The sequence below is a fragment of the Solanum lycopersicum genome, chromosome 2, assembly GCF_036512215.1.
Source record: "Solanum lycopersicum chromosome 2, SLM_r2.1".
NCBI classification, from domain to species: Eukaryota; Viridiplantae; Streptophyta; class Magnoliopsida; order Solanales; family Solanaceae; genus Solanum; species Solanum lycopersicum.
The window spans coordinates 64,008,638-64,029,872 of record NC_090801.1 but is presented as its reverse complement, the minus strand read 5'-3'; the positions used below and the strand labels follow the sequence as shown (position 1 = coordinate 64,029,872).

General features: G+C 34.6%; 3 protein-coding genes across 5 annotated transcripts in view; all 3 read left to right on the top strand.

The window, feature by feature from the left end:
- The first annotated feature begins 1,485 nt into the window (after nt 1–1,485).
- TDR6 (TDR6 transcription factor) lies at nt 1,486–5,327 on the top strand. 2 transcript variants are annotated; one of them, XM_010318095.4, is made up of 7 exons: nt 1,486–1,896; nt 1,973–2,039; nt 2,118–2,179; nt 2,507–2,606; nt 4,599–4,640; nt 4,742–4,786; nt 4,898–5,327. In XM_010318095.4, the coding sequence occupies exons 1-7, from the start codon at nt 1,709–1,711 to the stop codon at nt 5,084–5,086; spliced, it is 693 nt and encodes a 230-aa protein (XP_010316397.1). In that variant the 5' UTR covers nt 1,486–1,708; the 3' UTR covers nt 5,087–5,327. The 2 variants fall into 2 exon arrangements, with proteins under 2 accessions (XP_010316397.1, NP_001311309.1); NM_001324380.1 differs by having other exon boundaries at nt 1,548–1,896; nt 4,894–5,325.
- A 1,936-nt stretch (nt 5,328–7,263) lies between these two features.
- LOC101248257 (uncharacterized) lies at nt 7,264–19,929 on the top strand. 2 transcript variants are annotated; one of them, XM_010318096.4, is made up of 10 exons: nt 7,490–7,744; nt 9,598–10,483; nt 10,670–11,505; nt 11,600–11,761; nt 11,856–11,910; nt 12,288–12,436; nt 14,212–14,298; nt 14,969–15,097; nt 16,691–16,827; nt 19,686–19,929. In XM_010318096.4, exons 1-9 carry the CDS (start codon nt 7,673–7,675, stop codon nt 16,811–16,813), a joined length of 2,499 nt encoding a protein of 832 aa, XP_010316398.1. In that variant the 5' UTR covers nt 7,490–7,672; the 3' UTR covers nt 16,814–16,827; nt 19,686–19,929. The 2 variants fall into 2 exon arrangements, with proteins under 2 accessions (XP_004232454.1, XP_010316398.1); XM_004232406.5 differs by lacking the exon at nt 19,686–19,929 and having other exon boundaries at nt 7,264–7,744; nt 16,691–16,937.
- Nucleotides 19,930–20,439: 510 nt separating this feature from the next.
- The window catches only part of LOC101248535 (probable LRR receptor-like serine/threonine-protein kinase At4g36180), a 1,888-nt gene continuing 1,092 nt past the window's right edge, over nt 20,440–21,235 (top strand). Inside the window, exon 1 of the mRNA XM_004232407.5 lies at nt 20,440–21,235. This exon is cut by the window's right edge and continues 1,092 nt beyond it. Coding sequence (XP_004232455.1) covers nt 20,795–21,235 — 441 coding nt within the window. The 5' untranslated portion in view covers nt 20,440–20,794.

Below are 21,235 nucleotides of genomic sequence, written 5' to 3'. Positions count from 1 at the left end.
GTCTTGAAATTGATAGCAAAGATTAATCGAGATGATCTAAATTATTTTTTTTGAACCAATATGATATTATTTTTGATAATTTAATGGATTTACATTTTAATTTGAATGATAATATTTGTTCGAAGGTGACCCAGATGGACGTCGATCGACTAATTTTTTTTAGTCTGATGTTCTCTCTTATTTTTTCCCTTCAAATTCACTTAGTTGATTCAATTTTTATCATTTTTAATAAATATTAAAAAGAGATAGAATAGAAAAAAAACAGTGTGCAAGGTCTTCTTCTCTTTGATGAAGAAGACGACTTGAAACGCGTGGGGTGGGGGGCTTTTTTTCTTTTTTTTTGTTTTTGTTTTTAACAAATTGTATTACTTTTAAAAAAAGTTAAAACTATTTAAGTGCCAAGTGATGAAAAGTGTTACGTTTTTTTTGAAAAAATAAAAATAAAATAATATTCAACGTTTTTTTACGCGCTTAGCTGAAGTGAAAAAATATTTTTTTGTCATATCAATATTTTGTGGTTGATAGGTATACTTTTTGAACTATTTAGGTGTTCAATAGGTAATAGTCACAGTTAAAGTGTCTATGTGAAATATGTAAGCAATTTAAGGGGTTGCAGATGACTTTGACCTGAACAAAATATAGGGCAACTTTCACATATAACAAACAAAAAATTCATATTTGTATGCTATAGGAAAGTTTGGAAATTGCGCTCCATATCAAACATAAAACTGTATAATTCGCTATACATATATAATTGTATAATTCGCTGACCTATTTCGCTGCAATTGTATAATGCACAATTGTATAATTCGTTGCCTATTTCGCTGCAATATTTTTATAAAATTTGCTTTGCACACAGTTGAATCGAATTAAAATGTATGTATATTGCATAATTATAAGTGTATAACAAGAAGATATATGTTTTTCTCTCGCTTTATACAAAAACAGAAACACATTATATACACATCTGTTGTATAAAGCTAGAGAAAATTGTATTTCACTGCAATTTTATAATTCGCAATTGTATAATTCGTTGGCCTTTCTCTCTGCAATATTTGAAGTAAAATGTTTGTAAATTGTATGATTAAGTGTATAACACGAAAATATATATTTTTGCATGTGTATATACAATTTTCTCTCGCTTTATACAAAACAAAAACAAAATTTATACATTTATGTGTATAAAACAAGAGAGGAGAGCAAGAATGGAGAGTGGCGAGCGAGATTTTTGGGAAAGAGACGCCTGACAAACTTTAGTTAGCGTTTGCTATGAAGCACAATTAAATCAAACTCTAGCTACTCCATTTATTTTAGGTTATTAGTTTGCTATTATATATAATTTTCCCTAAAATATATTAGTAACGCTTACATGCTTCATACGAAAAATAATACTCTCTTAAATAAACCACCTTACTAATTTTAAAAAAGTTTTTTTTTTTAAAAAAAAGCCTTAGGTAATGGTGAATAGAGAGTTGTCTTGGTCAAAGAAGCCGACATCACACGTTAAACAGTAATGATAATGCAAGGCAGAGAGACTTTCACAAAATAGGCAAAAGCTTATAGTAGTGCAGTTGCTACCCTTCAATCTTTCTTTTCCCGATATAGTTTCTCTACTAACCCACCCCATATCTCTTCACTTTTTCCTCTCTTTAACTTCAACAATGAACATGACCCTTGTTGATTCACCTCAATTTCTACTTCTTCAAAAATGGGCCGTGGAAAAATTGAGATCAAGAAGATTGAAAACTCGACAAACAGGCAGGTCACTTACTCCAAGAGAAGAAACGGTATTTTCAAGAAAGCTAAAGAACTTACTGTTCTTTGTGACGCTAAGATCTCTCTCATCATGCTATCAAGCACCAGGAAGTATCATGAGTACACAAGCCCAAACACTACGTATGTTATGTTCTCAACACAAAAAAATTTACTTTATTGAAATCAAAAAGAGGTTTAATTTTTTTTTTCCTATCAGGACAAAAAAGATGATTGATCAGTATCAGAGTGCACTTGGAGTTGATATCTGGAGCATTCACTACGAGGTATAATTTTAGCGTTGATTTTGTATACTCTTACCCTAGAAATTGAAATCAGTTTGTACATTGAATTTATGTGTACAGAAAATGCAAGAAAACTTGAAGAGATTGAAAGAGATCAATAACAAGCTAAGAAGAGAGATAAGGTAATTATTTTGTATCCGTTACTGTTCTGTACTACTCTGCATATCATTCATGTTACTTCACCCATATTTTTATTCCCTTTTTCAAAACTATTTGAAAATGCTTTATGCTTATGAGGTAGGGCTAAGATATGTGTGCACTCTACCCTTCCCCTAAACCCTAACCCTACTGGTGGGGTTACATTGAATATGTTTTATATTAATAACACAGTTTTTAACTTTCTAATTTGAGCAATTGAAGGATGGTTAATGAGTCATGTGATCAGTTTTTTTTGGTATGTGTAATCAAGCAATGATAATGAAATGTCTGATGTTGGTGTCTGTTGATAGGCAGAGAACAGGGGAAGACATGAGCGGACTAAATTTGCAGGAACTATGTCACTTGCAGGAGAACATCACTGAATCTGTTGCTGAGATTCGTGAACGAAAGGTTATTGTTCATACCTTACTCTTTACATTTTTTGGGTTATGTTAGTCTAGAATAAATTGTATCCATTTCTGAAGTTAAATGGACCTAAATTAACTTAAGTAATCAGGATATATTCTTTTATCAAAATGTGAAATAGTGTATGTTAAATGTTAGGTTAAATTCACTTTATTTTGAGTCTTGAGAACAGAAAAGTGTTCAACATTTATTTGAAGTATAGGCAATGAATCTTTTCAGCTTGGACCAATTTAATTTAAACATTAGTGAATACAACAATAGTTCTTCAAGCTGGTCTTGTTTCTACTTGCCAAAAATGCCTATAACATTTTGTGACAGGTGAGGATTCAAGGTTAGACTCAAGGTTATTTGTAATACGTTTAGGTCCAACGAAGAGTGTCTGGGTGTCTAAATATGAATTTATAAAAGTCATGACCACTTCTATCACAAAAATGATTATGTTTGAAAGAATTGCTACTGTGACTAATTGATAAGTCGACTTGCCTAAATTAGGTTTGTCACTCTTAGAATTCATTTCAGTTGACTAACCTGAGCCAGTCCAGTAATCTATGTTCATTTTATTAGTGATAGAGTGATACGTAGACCTACTAGAGGCAGGTTTGTCACTGGCAAGATTTTGACTGGTTGACTTCATATCGTGATTGGATTGGTTAGATCTGATAGAGCTATGAACAAAGGATTTGTGCATGCTATTAACTTGCATTTGCAATTCCTAAATATCTTCCTGAAGAAAAAAGTATTTTCTATTCCACATACTTGCAATCTTATTTCCTACTCTTTCTTTCCAAGAATAAGTGTAGAGCTTTCACATGCAGCCGTTGAGTAAGTCTTCATAGTCTTCAATTGGTCTTGATTAGCTTCTAGAGTTTTGGAAAGAAATAGGTGCTTTGATACTTGTTTCCATAGAGGCCTTTTGATTACTGCCTTGAGATCTTGAGCTTTAATAAGTGCAGAATCTTGTTATTCAGTTTTGCTCTCTCGAGATGATTCCTTCTTTAACAGATGTTGATTGAGTTCTTCCCATACAGATATATTAGCATATAGCTATTTTACTCGACTTCCCTTCATATGCTTCTATGTGTTAAGCTGCATGATCCTGCATACATAGAAAGCACTTATATTAAACTCGTCATCATAAAATTAATTAAATAGAAGAAACCAATGCTTCAACCCGTTGAGCAGCAGCAGCATTAGTGTCCACAACAATTTTCAGAACATCTGCTTCAACCCGTTGAGCAGCCGCAGCATTAGTGTCCACAACAATTTTCAGAACCTCTCCAACATCATAATCACAACACACTTCAAATACCTTCTCCGTAAGCCATGTAGCTAGTTTGTGCCACACACAATGCGTGACACACTTGATCTTTCAAACACAGCCCTCTGCTCAACCCTCAATCTCCACAAGCCCAAATCATTGGGCTTTCACGCAACAATAGCAACTTGTACACCCAAACATTCACTAAGCTTAACAAGCCTTTAAAACAGTTGGCGACACTACAACTACGTTGAGGCCCAATTCTAGTTTTGTTGAAGCAGTATTTCACATTGCATCATAAGAAAGCTCATTTAGAACTGTGTAAGTCGGGGGATGATACCATTAGGGCCTGTTGAAGAGGCTTAGTACAATCTCAAAAATGGTCTCTGTCTATGTAAGTGGTAGCTATGGAGTGAGCTAATGTGCTTTCTTCTGTACCTGGATGGCCTTCCATTGCTATAATTTTTTGTCTCGCTACAATATTTTGCTCCCCCATTTTGAATCAGTACTTGGTAGAGAAGACCATTTAAACGAAAAGAATAGTACAGTAGTAATATTTTGGTGACTCATTCATGTAATTGATCATATGATAGGTCAATCAAACTTCGCTTTGGTGTTCTTTTTTTGTGTTTTACATCGTCAGCAAATGAAATTAGAATTAGTTTTCCACATGTATTATTGACGTACTTAACTATAAGAGTCTCTCTGATTTCCTACAGTACCACGTGATCAAGAATCAAACAGACACCTGCAAGAAGAAGGTAAGTTTTTCATTGTTAATATTTTATATGAATTCCTTTCTTTTCATTTTGCCTGGGCATTTTACAAAGTGCAATGGGTTCTTCTATAATGACAAAAATAGGCGAGGAACTTAGAAGAGCAAAATGGAAACCTTGTACTTGACTTGGTAAGTATCTCTTTATAAATTCAGTTCATATGCTGATTTATTTGTTTTTAGTTGATTAATGGGGGTTGTTTACTAACACAAAAAGTAACGTAATTGCTTCATCAAAGGAAGCAAAATGTGAAGATCCAAAGTATGGTGTTGTGGAAAATGAGGGGCATTACCACTCTGCTGTGGCATTTGCGAATGGAGTACACAATCTTTATGCTTTTCGCCTACAACCATTGCACCCCAATCTTCAAAACGAAGGAGGATTTGGTTCTCGTGATCTACGTCTCTCCTGAAGATATCAGTTCACAGTAATGGCGTTAAACATTAATGCTGAGTTACTTATTCAAATCAACTTCCCGAATTATATCTTATTCCTAAAAAAAATTAAATATTGCAAGCTGCAAACACTACTTTATCTAACTAATTTGCTCCGAGTCTGGATTTGGTTCTGTGTTAAGCACTCTATTATTCTAGGTGTTTCAACTCCTTTCTATATATGAATTATGATGCCTTGAACGCATGTTCAATTAATCAATTTTCCTTTTCGACTTGATTGTTAGCAGTCCATATCACTTGGTTTTTTTTAGAATGTTATGCAATATGTATCTTCATCTGTGAATCTAGTTCTTAATATTTCGTCATCAATGGAGCTAAGCTGTTAAATTTAACTTAAGATCTATATAGCTCTACTTAGGTCATTCTCAATCGTCTTCTGACTCGTCAATTTTTCCCTGTACTTGTTATCTTAGATCTATTACCGATTATTAAAATGTAGGCTTAAGTCATATGCAGCCCCTTGAAGTTTTCGCATATTTCATTTGAACACCTCAACTTATCTTTGCTCCTATTGAATACTTTATTTGTTCAAATGTAATTCCTATTAGAGACAAACTGCTGACATGTCAAAAAATGTATACCACGCTTTCTTTGGGCGCGTGAAACTATTGAAAATAATATTTTTTTTATTAACTTATATACAAAAATTAATAAAAGGGAAAAAATAATTTCTTTTGAAAATGAAGTCTTCTATCCCGCTTCCTCTGCCATTTTCATCTACCATTTTCATAATTTTTTTTACACATACACAGCGCCATTTTCATCTACCATTTTCATAATTTTTTTTACACATACACAGCACACCCTACCCTCTTCACCTATCTATTTCTTTTACCGTCTCCAATTCTTCTTCTGCTTTTTTTTTTAAATGTAGATCTACATATTTAATATTCCGATAAAATAAATATGGATTAAATTTTTTTTCATTATTTATTATAATTGCGATAAATAATTACAAATGGAAAAAGATAAATGCAATGAATTGAAGGTTTTGATGATATTAAAATAAGAAAGAATATGTATTTTAGCTTGGGTGGATGGTTACCGACGTTGATGAAAGGAGTAAGATTCGATGGAGTTAAAAAAGATGTGAGTTGATCAATGGAGGAGAAGGAAGAGGTCGGATGATGGTCTACTGGGTTGTCGGGGCCGGCGTCGGCGTTGATCGATGGAAGGCGTTAAAAAAATATTTTGGATTATTTAAATAATATTTTTAAAATGTTGGATTTTAATGTCACGTGTTATCATTTTATTGGTATGTTTATTGTGTGCCAGCGTTTGAAATACACGCATCTTAATATTTTAACTGATTGTCATTTTGTGTTAAATAGGTATATAAGGTTCAATCATTCAATAGGTACAAGTCTAACTTAATGTGTCTAAGTGAAATATGCGAATAATTTTTAAAGATCCACATATGACTTAAGCCTAAAATATATGTATTTGGTAGCTGTATCCAATTGTAACGATGCATTTATAAGCTTCCCCGAATATGCTTTTGCTTAGATCCGCTAGGCACTTTGGATGCTATTAGAAAATTGTGTGGTTAAAGATTTATCATCCATCATATATGTCTAAAAAATATTGTTTTTCTTATAAGGTGATTTTCTATTAAAAATATTTAGTTGAGAATTTCTTCACTGTCCTTGTTAGGAAGTCAACATGTAATCAGGAAATTGAGTTCTTTAAATCTTTATTTGAGAAAGAATTAATTTTAGAAAATAGTTGTGTTTGAAAGTTGTTTTACAACATTTATGAGGTATAATTTTCATTTAAAACTTTGAAAAACATAGTTTGGAAATAATTTAACACTACTAAATTAATTTTCATTCAGCTGAAAAATTAAATGAAATCTGAATATTACAATACTTATGTTCTCTCAATGAGGCCTAATGGAAATATTTCATAATTGAAATGGTAATACCAAGTTCGTTTTATTATTATTATTATTATTTTAAGGATATTAATATTTTTTTTAGATCTTTGTTATAATCTCTAAATTAATTACAATGAAAAAAAGATTTGAAACTTAATAATTTGAGTACTTGAAATTGTTTTAGATATGTATATTTATGGAAAAAGTTTATAGTCTTAGGAAAGAAAATCCCATAACTTCAGAACAGGTATGAGCCAACTTTTAAAAACTTGAATATAATTGAAGATCTAATTAAATTTATTTTGACTAAACATTTGAAGAAATTTTTTAAAGACCAGTACAAGTTCCAAAAATTGAAAATCTAGCAAAAAAAAGAAAAAAAAAAGGGGGACGTTAAAGTATTACGGTAACGGAAAAAGGAAAAAATCAGTATTCCGTGAAGCATGTTACCCACGCCGTGACAACGCTTCACAGCAAAAAATAAATTAGAAGCTATAAAAACATTTTCCAATCCGCAAAATGTCACTCTGTCACCCAAAGTAGCGATTCCGAACCATCACCGTGAGTTTAATATTCCCCAATCCACTTCCAGAAATCAGTTTTCTTGCTCTCTCGAATCAGAACTGAGAATGATATAGCTTCCTGGATATGGAATCAAACTGAATTTTAGGGTTTACAAGTCGGAGATGGCAACTTCTGCTCCACTTCCTGTTTCATGGATTCCTGAGGACGACCTCCTTCTAAAGAACGCCATTGAGGTTTTTCTCGACTCGATGTTATTTTTTTCGCATGAATTTCTGATCGTTCTGTTTTTTAGGATTGTTGTATCTCCATTTGGCACGTTTGTGTTAATGTTTCTTCAAATTTTCAATGTTTAAAACACCTCAATCTTTTATAACATTGGAAAATGAAGTTGATAGGATGATATAGGGATGTTAAGGCTTTTTTTAGATAGTTTAAGGTAGATAATTTGCCGGAAATGCGAGGTACACAGACTGACAAAAACTGATGCTCTTAAATCTTTTTTCTGAAATTGTGGTTAAAGAGGAGAAAACTGGGTTTTAACAAATCAATGCAAGTGCTTCCATGAATCTTAGGTGTTTTTTGCTCTAGCAGTTGCTTATTACGTGATTTGATGTTTTAGCTGCAAAGCAGACTGGGAGTGTGAGATGTGTGTAGAATAAAATGATCTAGTTCTTTTGTATATTTATGGATCATGTGATTGTAGATACTGTACGTCATTATTGTTTGAAAAATGTTCCGAAAGACATTTATGCATCATCGGTGTTAATAGCTAAACAGTGATTCCTATAGGTACTCCAGTTCTTCAATTTGATGATTGGCTTTGAGCCTTGTTGTACATCTTCACTGTTTTACTCGGAACTAGCTGTTTTTCAATTTGTACACTGAAGGCTATCTTTGGAAATTTTTTAGTTTGTCTCTGTGAATCGGATCTTCTTTCTATATTCTTCTTAATTTCCATCTAGGCACAATTAATTTCTTTCTTTATTGACCTTGGCTCACATATCAAAAAAATAAATAAAAATGGCTGTCTGCTGGTTGGCTAGTTGATAGAAATACTTCAATTATTTTCTTTGAAGTAATGTCTGTCTCTTATCTTTTCATCGTCTTACTGTTGTCTTGAATATCATTACTCAACATCTATTTTTCTTTAGTTAGCACTCTAAGTTGCTTCATAGCTTAGTCTTATCAACAAGACTGAATAAATGCACGGCTAACTTAGTCAACATAGGAAGAGCGAAATCGAGGTGAGATTAGACAGGATTGAGGTACCCAAATACAAACAATTCAGTGTTTAGGTAGTTGTTCTCAGAGAATGAAATGATGATGAATATGTTACACAGAATCAAAATATGATGGTTCAACATGGGTGTCATGTCATAGCAGATGCCTACCACAATTGAGTTTAGAACAGTCGTAAGCAACAATTTTATATGGGAGGAATGGTGAACTGTTGAAGTTCCACACGTCTCAAAATTTGCGCAGAGATGCGAAGATGGATGTTTGATTATACAAGCCTAGCAATATTAGAAATGACCACATTCGCGGGAAAATAGTGCACATTTTGAGTATAAAATGAGAGGTCACTTGAGATGGTTTGGTCATGCCTTGCTTCGACTTCAAGATGCACTGGTCCATTAGGTATGAAACCATGATACTTGAACGTGTTAAAAAGGGATGAGATAGATTTAAGTCACTAGGCAGGAAGTTGTCTCAAAGGACTTATAATCTCTTGGAATTCATGCAGATTTAGCTAAATATATGGCACAATGGAAGGGAAAAATCTATATAAACGACACGTATTAGTTGAGAATATGTTCTAGTCATGTTAGCACTTTATTTTACACCCTATGCCTTTCTAGAAGTTGTTCCGTGTTCCAAAGATTTATATATCAGTAAAAAATATAACAAACTTCTGTTACTTTTTATCTTATTATTATTTTGTATAATATTTATCAGAGATGAGTTTATATAAAGTAACATGGTCAGTGAGGATTCATATAAGTCAACCCAACTTGCTTTGGATTGAGTCATAACTCTTGTTGTTGATTTTTAAAGAAACTTCCTCAGTTTTCCTTGTATGCTGCAGGCTGGTGCATCCTTAGAAGCACTTGCTAAAGGAGCAGTACGATTTTCTCGCAAATTCACGTTGCAAGAGCTGCAGTATCGTTGGCATTCGCTGTTATATGATTCAGATGTCGCAGTTCCAGCTTCTGCTCGCATGGTTGAGCTTGAGCATTCAGGGATCAATCCATTGTCAAAGTTTAACAGATCTGAAAATCTTAAAGGAAGCAAAGATGTTGCTGGAAAGAGGAAAGCAGACAGTATTCGTAGACGATACTATACTATGCGGAAGAAATTTAGAAGTGAATTTTTCAATTCCACAGATCTAGGCTTTCTGGATGAGCCAAATCTACATGATTGCAATGGACATGGAACTGATTTTAGGCAGGATGTAAGAAATGAAGCTCAGGCACGTGATGGGAATTGTATGCTTGGGGGTTGTATCTCGGATAATCTTGGGCTTCAAGAATCAGATCTTGATATCTTGCGCCATGTTTTCCCAGAAGCACTTGGAGACATGCCTGTCTCTCCTGCCCTCGCTAATTCTCATATAGCCTACAATAGTAGGTGTTCAATCTCAGTAGACGATAATGGTCCAGATGCAATTGTAAGAGAAAGTAGGTTTCTGGAGGGGCTCTCTACTTCATTAAGAGAGGAGAGGAATTCTTTTCAGCCTGATATGGAAGATAGAGAAATTACGGATGTTCTTAAAGATAATTCCATTGACTTTGAAAAGTGCTCGGCTGTTAAGAAGCCTCGCTTATCACAGTTATCTCCTGACAGAACGATCTTCAGTAGTCCTGAAGGAAAACAGTTGTCCACCTTCCGTTCAAGGAGTGATAACCATCAAAATATCTGTAGTGGTCCTTGTGGATTTGACAGTAGACAGCATTCTCGCTCCCCAAAATCAGGTGAGAACTATTTGTTTCATACACTGGAATTTCCATCTGTTTAGTCTATTCTCCTCCTTTGGAACACAGTGGAAAATGTAGCAGTATTGAGTCTTGGAGAAATGCAGTAAGCCATTAACAAGGGCACATCATGATGATGGCAATACTAATGATAGTGTTCATGTGTGTATGTTGTTGTCATTTCAGGAACTATGTTGGGAGCCAGGACTGGCAGCACTGATTTTATTGATTCATCAGCTACATCAGATGGTGAGTTCACGGATCTCCCAGATTCCCTCTTAAATCTTTCAAATGAGGATGACGTCCTTTTGGAGGTGGATGGCAAGGATTCAGCGGACAACTTGTGTAAAGAGAATCTTAAGTTCCTCCCAGATTCTCCTTGTGATATTCCAGAAGGCGGTTTAGATGACCATGAATCTGAAGTAATCAAAGAATCAAACCCAAACATTACAGATCCTGATGATTTCAATCCTTTAGGATCAGAAATGGAAAATTCTTCTCTATATGGTCATTATGTCAGGGCTGATTGTGAAGTTAATGTGCCATCCACATCAGCATTAAGTCCTGATATAAAGCAGCCTATTGATGGGAGTAAGCTTTGTATACTTAACACCGAGGACACAGAGATTCCTTGTAACGATGATATCTTCTTGCTTATCCACCCTTCCACATCATTTGCTTCTACTGCCACCCTATCAGTTGGTCAAAGTTCCATAAACCTGTCATCGCCTGGTAGTAGAAGTGAACAAAGAGTCAGCTCCTTCACTCGTGGAAAAGATTCTGGCAAGTCTTTTGCATGGACTAATAAGGTTGTACCAAACGTATTTGGAGAAGCACGACCAGTGCAGCCAGCCATTGGTAGTTCTGCCCATTTAAAGGTGTCTGGTACTACTGCTTTACCTGTCCTTCCTGGTGCTGCTAACAAGGGTGTGGGAGTCGCAGGTCAAAGCAAATCATTGCCTGTAAATCCAATAGTATCTAAAAATGATGTGCTAGAGGAGGATACTGCTAGAGTTCAAGGGGTATCAAAACATGAATTATTATCTATACTTTCTTCCATAAATTGCTTACCTTCTTCATATGGAACCTTCAGAGCTGCTTATTTGTTGGCGGCAGGTGGGGGACACTCCAGCTACTTTCATCGAGGCACCAGAATTTGGTGAATCAAGTTCTGTCAGGGTAGCTGTTACAGAGCCAAAAATAAACCCTTCAACATCAGAAGTGGAAGATCCTCAGAGTGATGATGATGTACCGTGTTTTTCTGATGTTGAAGCTATGGTAATTCTTGACGCTTCCTTCTTTAAGCTAATCTTATCTGCAGAGTTACCAAATTAGATATAACATTCTTTGATTTTGCAATTTCGCTTTTCAGATACTAGAGATGGACTTAGATCCACATGATCAAGACTTATATGCAACTAAGCAAGGTAAGTTCTTTGAAATTGAACTAAGTTTGTTCATTTATAGCTTTTACTGGGGATAAATCATGTGCAGTACCAGATGTGTAAAACTTGATGTTCCTTCTTGTGCTATCACTCTTACATATGTTTGTTCTTCTTATGATTGATGTGCCAATTTTATACAAAGATTACATCCATATTTGGTCATCCATTCATTTAAAGGTGTGTAATTATTTAATGCTGTAATTCACATAGCAAGAAAAAGTTGATTACCGAAGTAGCCAATGGGTGCGTTATATTGTGAAGTCAATAATTTTATGTTAAAGTGAAACAGAAAATGCTTATTATTATGCTAAGTGGTGTAGATTTATATAATCTTGAACTGCTGGGTATGTAATATTCAGAGTCCAAGTATCAGTCTGAAGACTTTAGAAGGACAACCATAAGGTTGGAACAGTGTTTTCGTTCTGGTATGCAAAGAGACATGACTGCTCGAGGGGCCTTTGCCATCCTATATGGTCGTCATCTGAAGCATTACATCCGAAAGACCGAGGTAAATATCCCAGATTGTGACCTTCTGCATCTTGTTATTCAGTTGATTGATTATATTAATGCTTTCTGCATTCTCCTTTACAGCTGCCCCCTTAACCCAACCCCACACCAACAATAACACACACTCTCTATCTATCTACTTGTCTTGTTTCTGCTGGGGAAATTCTCTTCCACATCTGTTATTTCTATTTTCCACGTAACTGTTCCTTTTGAGGTTTTAGTTTTAAGAGTGTAGTTGATATCCAACATTTTCATGTGACTGTTCAATTGCTCCCTTTTGGGGATATCTTCTTGCTCCTAATAATACAACGAGAAGGAAAAAGTCCCTAGGTCGTATATGCACCAAAGAAGCTACATAAGCTCCATTGAAAGATTATAGTTTTCCTCCATTAAAGTAATAGATACAAATAATTTATATCGATAAATTTCTTCTTCTTGTGAAGAAACTAAGCTTGTGTAACTTGACCACTGAGATTATTGGGACACCTTGCTGTAGAGCTGCTGACTGCAACAGCAACCCAGTGGGAAGGTGTAAACAGACCTTACCCCTACTTTGTAGAGAGGGAAAGCCGCTGACTGGATTTCGATAAAAAGATTATTACGAAATATAAGGTTGCTAAACTAAAATATTCTTAACTCATTGGGAACTCGGGTTATGACGTTAAGGGTAAATATTAATATATTAATAAACCATTAACAATGCTTGTAAGAGTCCCTTGAGAAGAAAATGTTATTTCCTTTCTCCGTTGTGTACTTCCTCAGGGTGACTTGGCTATCATCAAGCATTTGTATCATTGACACAGACTGTGCAGTTATAGCCTGATTCTTGCTTGGAAAGCAGCCTCTTGGCTAAGGCCATGTTTATTATGTTATTAGTCTTAGTTTAGTATCTGGAAAGAAGACTTTTGTTTTGGATTTGTCTCATTAGTTTTCATTGGTTTCCTTACCGAAAACCTTTACAAGGATTTCCAGCTAATTGATTTGACCTTTTTCCTTAGCCAAGTTGCTGCGGACTGTTCACTTTTGGTGCCACACCTGCATCGATAACACCCACGTCGACACGATGTGGGCGTGGGATCCATATGGGATATGGTCAAACGATTTTGGGTACTCAACCAAAATCGATAGAGAAATTTGAGAGAAAGGCTAGAGAGAAGTCATAATTTGAGCAAATGTTGTTTTAAATGTTAAAAGATTTGTGTTAAAACATCAGCTACAAGAAGGTGCTTTAAAGATTATGAAAAGAAGAAGGTTGTTTAAAGATACTTTACTGGTTACATCATGGCCAAACGTGCTATGCACTGAAGAAGTCTATCCTGAACTATATATTATTTGTATAACCATATTACACGCAAAAAACAGTAAAGAGATGCATTTGTACTTAATAATAATTATAGATTTGGACATGCTTTCAGAAATTTGTGTATTCATGTACTTTCAAGTAGTCCACCATAATTTAGACATATTTTTATATTTTAAAATTATTTTTAGCCGACCTAGATACCTGCCCACCTTATCCTAAAATCTTGTTCATGAAGGATACGATCTTTAGTTCAGCATATGTATCGGACACCAGTAGTGAGTCTGAGCAACTTTGTTTCTTAGTATATCCCTATTCGTCTTGCGTGTTTATTGGTATGACCTCTTCTCCTTTTCATATTGATTTTGAACACCTTATGGTTTTGCAGCTTTTAGTGGGGAAAATCAGTCCCTGATCATTGCAATTCTTTCCCATTTTGCCTGTGTATTGTTAACCAAGGCAACTTGCCTTTGTAGGTCATACTTGGAAGATCCACAGATGATGTTGAGGTTGACATTGATTTACGAAAAGAAGGTCGTGCTAACAAAATATCTCGGCGTCAGGTAGAATTATTTAGTAATCATCTTCTATCTATGACTTTGTTAAGAATGATGTTAGTCTACTCCTTGGAACTTCTGTGTTTATGACTTTATGTACTCTATGAATAGGATACATGTCAAACAATACGAGGCATTGTGTTGTGTTTTTGTTTTAAGTGCCTTTTGACATTACTCCTTGATGTTAAAGCTCTAGTGAAGGAAGATTTTGTTGGCGCTTTTTCATGCTTTATGTAATAATGTACGAGCATAGAGGTGATGCCGCCAAAAACACACAAAAGATATTAAGCTTTCTTGCTTAATAACCTTTGCTGTGTTATTAAGCATAGGATGTCAACAGTGTTTGACTGATGATGTCTTAAAAAAATTGAGGGTTACTCTTACAGAAAACAAGGTAATAGCACTTGGATGGTGAGAAGACAGGGTGATCAAATTATAACCCTCTGTAGCAATCTCTTATACATACTATGAAACAGTCAGTTACACACAATATATTGCTTTTTTCGTTGAAATCATTTTGGTGGAGTTAGATATTTCAAACATTCTTTAGATAAGATTGCCTTCTATGTCGGCTTATAAATTTCATGGAAAATATAGTTACATGTTATGCCATCCTTATAGTTTTGTATTAAATGGAAGGCCTTTTTTGGACATTTCTCCATGTTTTCTTACTTAGGCAAGCATCAAGATGGAATCGGATGGATCCTTCTGTCTGAAGAATCTAGGGAGGTGCTCAATAGCAGTGAATGGCAAATCTGTTGATACTGGGCAGTATCTGACCCTTAGCAGTAGTTGTGTGATAGAGGTACGTCACTCTCCTTACCTTTAAGGGACAAATGTTCTTGCAGGTCACCTGCATTTAGGTCTTGGAAGTTCTGCTTTGTGGTAAATAGTACTTCCTTCCTATGAGTCTGGTTTCTTATTTATTTAATTGTCTGAGAAGTTATGTAAGCAAATATTACACATCGCTTTTCAGGTTAAAATCCCAACAGAGACAATAAACACTAGGTGGTTTCTTCCCATCTACCCTAGCCTTTTGTGGATAGAATTATCTTGTACCTGTTGCTGGTGGGAGGTGGGAGTTAAGTTATAACATTGAAGTTACCATTACTAGTTTTAAAAAAAGGTTATAATATTGAAGCAAATAATCCCAATTAATCTCCTCGTATTTAAAAAAATTTATATGAAAAATATTACAGTAATGTTGCACGGTTTTAAGTTAAGGAAACGATTTATATAAGGTAAAATGTAAATCAATTTGAAGTCTTAAATATGAGTACTTCTTACCTATTAAGACAATGGAAGATAATAAGAAAATTTTAAATTGATTTCAAACTCCTAAATAGTGAGTAGATAATTAGATTCTGTTTTATCTATTGTGAGATAGAAAAGGTGAATGACATATCACTTTAAATTCAATACCCTTTGTTGTTCAATGAGAATGCACATGCCAACAAGCTTTTGATGTTTTATAAGTATACTAATCTCACATGAATAATAACTCTTTGCTACATTCTCATGTTAAGTACCCAAAATTAGTTGACCAAACAAGGTATGGATCCCATATCCACACACATGTCGTTTCGACACGGGTGCAACACCAAAAGTGAAGAGTTTGAGCAACTTAGCTTAAAACACAAGGATAGATTAGGGAAGGAGATATGAGAGAGAGTGCACAATGAATTAGGGAGGGAGTGGAAGTGAAACAACAAATACAGGAAGACTGGATCTGGGTTTGTGGATTCTAGGAAGCAGGAAAGATATGACCCAGGGATGTTGATGGTTTAGGGCATTGAACGTGTCACTAGTGGGGTAGAATGAGAGCTATAGAGAAATGAGGATTGATGAAGAAAACTTAGAGAATGGATGTGAAGTCGTTTTGGATTTACTAGGAGCAAACATGTCTATTTGAAGCTTATCTAGATAGACCTTTTATCCTGGTAGATAATTTGCTCTTCCTTTATCTGTGCATGTGACCAAGAAAGGCCATCTAACAACAAAATAACACCACCACCACCTCGATCATTAACCAATTGGAGTCTGCTAAAAAGGTTACTGTATCTGGTTGCAAATGTTCTCCAAGCAATAAACAAAAATGTGTTTTTGTAGATTTCCTGTCATTCCACGATTTTTCCTTTTGTTTCAATTGCTATGACTCTTTTCTCATCCCCTGATTGCTTCGTGGAATACCCCCCCCCCCCCCCCTATGGGGAGTCAATAGTATAATTGGTGAGTGCATTGTTTAGTCACAACAATGAAATGAAAATGAAATTCCATCTTAAGCTAATTTCTAAGATGGCCTCTCACATCTTCAACTATTTTATATTGTGGCATTTTTATTGGCAGGAGTGGTCTTACAGTTTTATTAACTTATGAAACATACTGAACTTTTTTACAGATAAGGGAAATGAGTTTTTTGTTTGAGATGAACCCCAAGTATGTCAAGCAGTACATAGAAAGCATTACCCAGAATAAAGGAACAGTTAGCAAATTTGAACGGTCACCTGAAAGGAAACCATGATGTACACCTTCAAGGTATCTTTGTTTGTCTTGTTCTGTTCTGTAAATTAACCTTATGTTGAATCAATATCTTTTGTTGAGGATCAGTTTCCTCTGTTCATTAATGGATGTGTAGGTTGTAAATATCTCTTTATGTTCCTGTGAAAAGGTAATCTAACCTGCCCAGATCCCCTTGCTACCTTGTTTCTTTTCTTCATCTCTATGCGTGTAGTTTCACTGGGACTTTCAGTTATTCTCTTATGTAATTAATTTAGGAGAAAGGAGGAGAGGAATTATGATCACATAGATGCCTAAAGAAAAATTAAATGTCCAAATGGAATAGTCAAAGTTTTACAGAAGAATTTGATATATAGCTGTCTAATGATGCCCATTTCATTTACACATATTTTCTTCCAGATTAAACTACTCAAATGTAAATGCTGAGACTAGAGTTGGATAAATTTTTTTTATAACATCTCAAGTCTTTCTCTCGAATTTCAGAGGTTTAATTATATATGATTTTGCCTCCTTTTCTTTTTATTTTCTGAAAGGAGAAGGATGATTGCAAATTGATGAGTTATTATTTATTTTAATCAACTCTAATTATTTGCCTCATCCTTCTTCAAGTCCGTAGGAAGTCTCTGGATTTTGTTTTCTTCTTGGAATTAAATGGTGAAATAGACTACTTGTTCATATTAAGTGAAGTGGGTTAAGAGTCATGAAGTCTCGGGTCAATTATCACCTTGACATATTACGGTAGGATTTTGCTAACCTTCAACAGCATAAATATAATAATTGCATTGCCAAACTTGGACAAATGGGAAGAAAGATAGCAAATATCCCATGTATTAGTTGAGGTGCATGGTGCCTGTACCCAGCTATCAAAAATAACTTATCTATATATATCTGTACAGTTTTTACATTCCCTTTCACTAACCACTACCAGTAAATATCTTATCAATCACCGTTATGCTTTTGAGCTCTGACTTTCTGATGGGCCGTCTCGATCTTGTCGTTGATTCTTCATCATAACAAACCTATTCCTGGAGGCCTGCTAATTGTGTCTATCATTTGAAGTGTAATCTGCCAGGCTTCTTTCGATTGTTTTAGAAGTTCAGATTTTCGTTATGTTATTCCCTTTTGCTTTTTTTGACTAAGCGAGTTAGGAATCTACTCCTCATTCTATAGAAATTGGAAGGTGGATGCATCCTAAATAAATACGTAACGAATTAGAGATTATTCGCCATATCTATAAAATTGTTCCCAGTCCTACAAACCTTTCTTGTTTTTCTTTTTATACAATTTCCACGAGTGCTACTGGAACATTGCACGCCTTTCTTCTTTACTATCTTGTTAAGGTCAGATGGGACAACCTTGTATTAAACAAAAGAACTCCTTGAAATTTGGCAATGCGATACAATAGCGAATAGTGAAGCATCTTTCTCCGATTAGGTTGAGAAATAAGCTAGCGACTGCGATTAGGTAGAGGGCAGCCTTTTTATTCTATTGTTCCCACTTTTTTTTTTTTTATATACGAAATAAAAAACACAATGCATTCAGCTGGTTTGGGACCCTAACGTCTCTCTGTGTGATTTGGTAGGGAGTAACCTTATTTTATTGTTTCACTTCTTTATGATGGGATCTTTAATAATGCACTTACACTCTGTTTGAATGGTTGTTACATACTACATAATACATAATGTATCATATTGTATTTTGTTGAGTTGTGTTGTACGGTATTATTTTAATGAATATGACGTTGGCAAGATTGTATGATTTTTCATGGTTACATAATGTAATAATCAATAATTTGAATGATAAACCTATAAGAAAATTAGGTACGAGTAGATCTTCTATTAAAAAAAATAGTAAAGGATAAAATAACATTATTTAAAAATAAAATGAGAAAAATTAAGTAAGGCAACAACACGAGTATACTAAATTAGTAGTTACACTAAATGATACTTAACTTTTGTTATTACCTAATAATACAAAAATTAAAATAACAATCAAAACAAACATGGTATTTAAGTTCAATAAGGGATAACAGCCTTCCAAATAAGCTTTAAGATGTTCAGACTCTAACAAATGATACTTAACTTTTGTTATTACCTAATAATACAAAAATTAAAATAACAATTAAAACAAACATGGTATTTAAGTTTAACAAGGGATAACAGCCTTCCAAATAAGCTGTTAAGATGTTCGGACCCTATCGATCACCCTAAGATGACATGTCAGACCAATGGCGCTTATAGGGGATGGGTAAGAATTTTTGAACAGCACGTCGATATTCTCCCATAGCAACCAACCAAATATTCGTGACACATTTTCCCGTTGTTAGTGATCCTTGATATATTCTTAAAGACAATACAGAGAAGTGTTCAAAGAACATTGGTGCTAATTATAAGTTTTTTTATGAGTTTAACAATTTGAATGTATAATGTGGTATATTTAGAAGTACCAGCGGTATCAAAATGACTGTTTTGGGCGAAATGAATACGGTTTACAGTAATTTAAGTCAAAACTCAGCCTACCACTTAAAAGTTGTTTCAGTCAAAGATTAAACATAGCCAAGGTGTGTGGGCCACCCATAAAAAACCTTCGGCACTTCTTTTTGTTCTTAAAAATTGTTTATTTAAGAAATTGAGGCGTTAGGTCAAACTCTAGGGAAAATTAGTGTATTTGGACAAAATAAGCTGGCTGCAAGTAGGTTAAACCACGGGTCACTATTCTACCTCTCTAACCACCTTTGGACACATTATAGATTATACTTTTAACATTGTTGTTAGGATGTTTCTTGAATATGCTAATAGTAATGGAGGGTAGAATGTAAAGATTTTATTTGCCACAACATTTTCTCTAATGTTAAGAATGTTATCGATATGATACAGAAACGAGTGGCAGCATCACGGGAGATGTATGAAGATATCTTGGATGCTCTTGAGCTTGTATATGATGTTATCGATTTTATATTTCAACAAAATAGCTCATATGTTAGTTAGATTTTCCATTTCTTTGCTGAATGAGATCTCTTGAGCGAGGTTTTCTCCAAGTTGGATTGTACAAGATAACAATACATTTGAATCATGTAGTCCTTGATACAAGTAATACAAGAAAAAGAAAGACTTTTTAACATTTTTGATGGTGTCGATCATTAGATTGGTCAAGTAACTTTGGTTTTAAAAGAAGCAAAATTTATCCAAGCAAGAGCAAAAAATTCAAACTTTGTTCACTAGAATAACAGCCTTAAACAACTAGCAGTCAACCAATTGAAATGCCACCTTTAGTGAAACGCAAAGACAAATTATTGGTACCTAACTTTTTCGAGAGTATGAGAAAGTGGCTCTCTTTTAGTGGTCGAAGCAAAGTGCTTACTACTCAATTAAAAGTGGTTGCCTCTCAATCAGTGCAAAAAACAGTTGCTGTTGAACTACGTTATTCATCATGTCATCTACTTGCCCTTTTTGAATACTAATTCTGATACCTATTTGTTAGTTATGACATCAAAATATATTCAAAGAATAAAGCATCAATTAGCTGGAAGAATATTGGAATTTTTAGTAAAAAAATATATTGTAAATGAAGAAAATGGGAACCTGAAATGAACCATAAATTGGGACACCCTATATAACATTTATTGGCAGTGTCACAGAAAGCTGAATCATTTTCCCTTTCCTTCAATAAGCAAAATTTTGATGAGTAGTAAAACTCCACTGTCATTTTACCCGTGAGCCCACTTACCAAAATATAATATAGCCAAATTTTGCCTACTTTTTTGTCTCGAATTGTATGTCTTGTTTATTTAAAATTGTTCCAAATTATATCTTACCTTTCTAATATATTTTTTAATTTTTTTTTCTTCATACTTAATTCCGCACTCTCTCATTTCACCTTTCTTTGTTTGTTCCCTTCTTTGGACACACAGAATATTGAAGGCTCTTCTTCTTCATCAATTCTCATTACGATTAAAAAAAAAATTAAAATTATATCCACAGAGAGAATGGGTTGTGCTGTGTTCTTTATAGTTCTCTATGCTCTGTTCTTGCATGCGCATTCAACTACTCACTGGCAAGACATTGAAGTCTTGAAGCAGCTGAAAAATAGCGTCGACCCCAATTCCATGTCACCTGGTTCATGCCTGAATTCATGGGATTTCTCTGTAGACCCTTGTGATAATCTCGGGGGTGAAAAATTCACTTGTGGTTTCCGTTGCGACCTTGTCGTTTCCTCTGTTAGCCGAGTTACTGAACTTGCTTTAGACCAGTGGAATTACTCCGGTTCACTCACTTCTGTCTCTTGGAATTTGCCTTATCTCCAAAACTTAGACATCTCTAATAATGCCTTCTCCGGTTCACTACCTGACTCACTCTCGAATCTAACGCGGGTTCAACGAGTCGGCTTATCAGGCAACTCGCTGTCTGGATCAATTCCGACTTCACTG

Coding starts and splice junctions, on each gene's coding strand:
- TDR6 (XM_010318095.4), top strand. CDS start 1,709: ATGGGCCGTGGAAAAATTGAGATCAAGAAGATTGAAAACTCGACAAAC. Junction 2,040..2,117: donor TCTGGAGCATTCACTACGAG/GTATAATTTTAG, acceptor TTATGTGTACAG/AAAATGCAAGAAAACTTGAA. Junction 2,180..2,506: donor AAGCTAAGAAGAGAGATAAG/GTAATTATTTTG, acceptor GTCTGTTGATAG/GCAGAGAACAGGGGAAGACA.
- LOC101248257 (XM_010318096.4), top strand. CDS start 7,673: ATGGCAACTTCTGCTCCACTTCCTGTTTCATGGATTCCTGAGGACGAC. Junction 11,911..12,287: donor CTTATATGCAACTAAGCAAG/GTAAGTTCTTTG, acceptor TGTAATATTCAG/AGTCCAAGTATCAGTCTGAA. Junction 15,098..16,690: donor GCAGTAGTTGTGTGATAGAG/GTACGTCACTCT, acceptor ACTTTTTTACAG/ATAAGGGAAATGAGTTTTTT.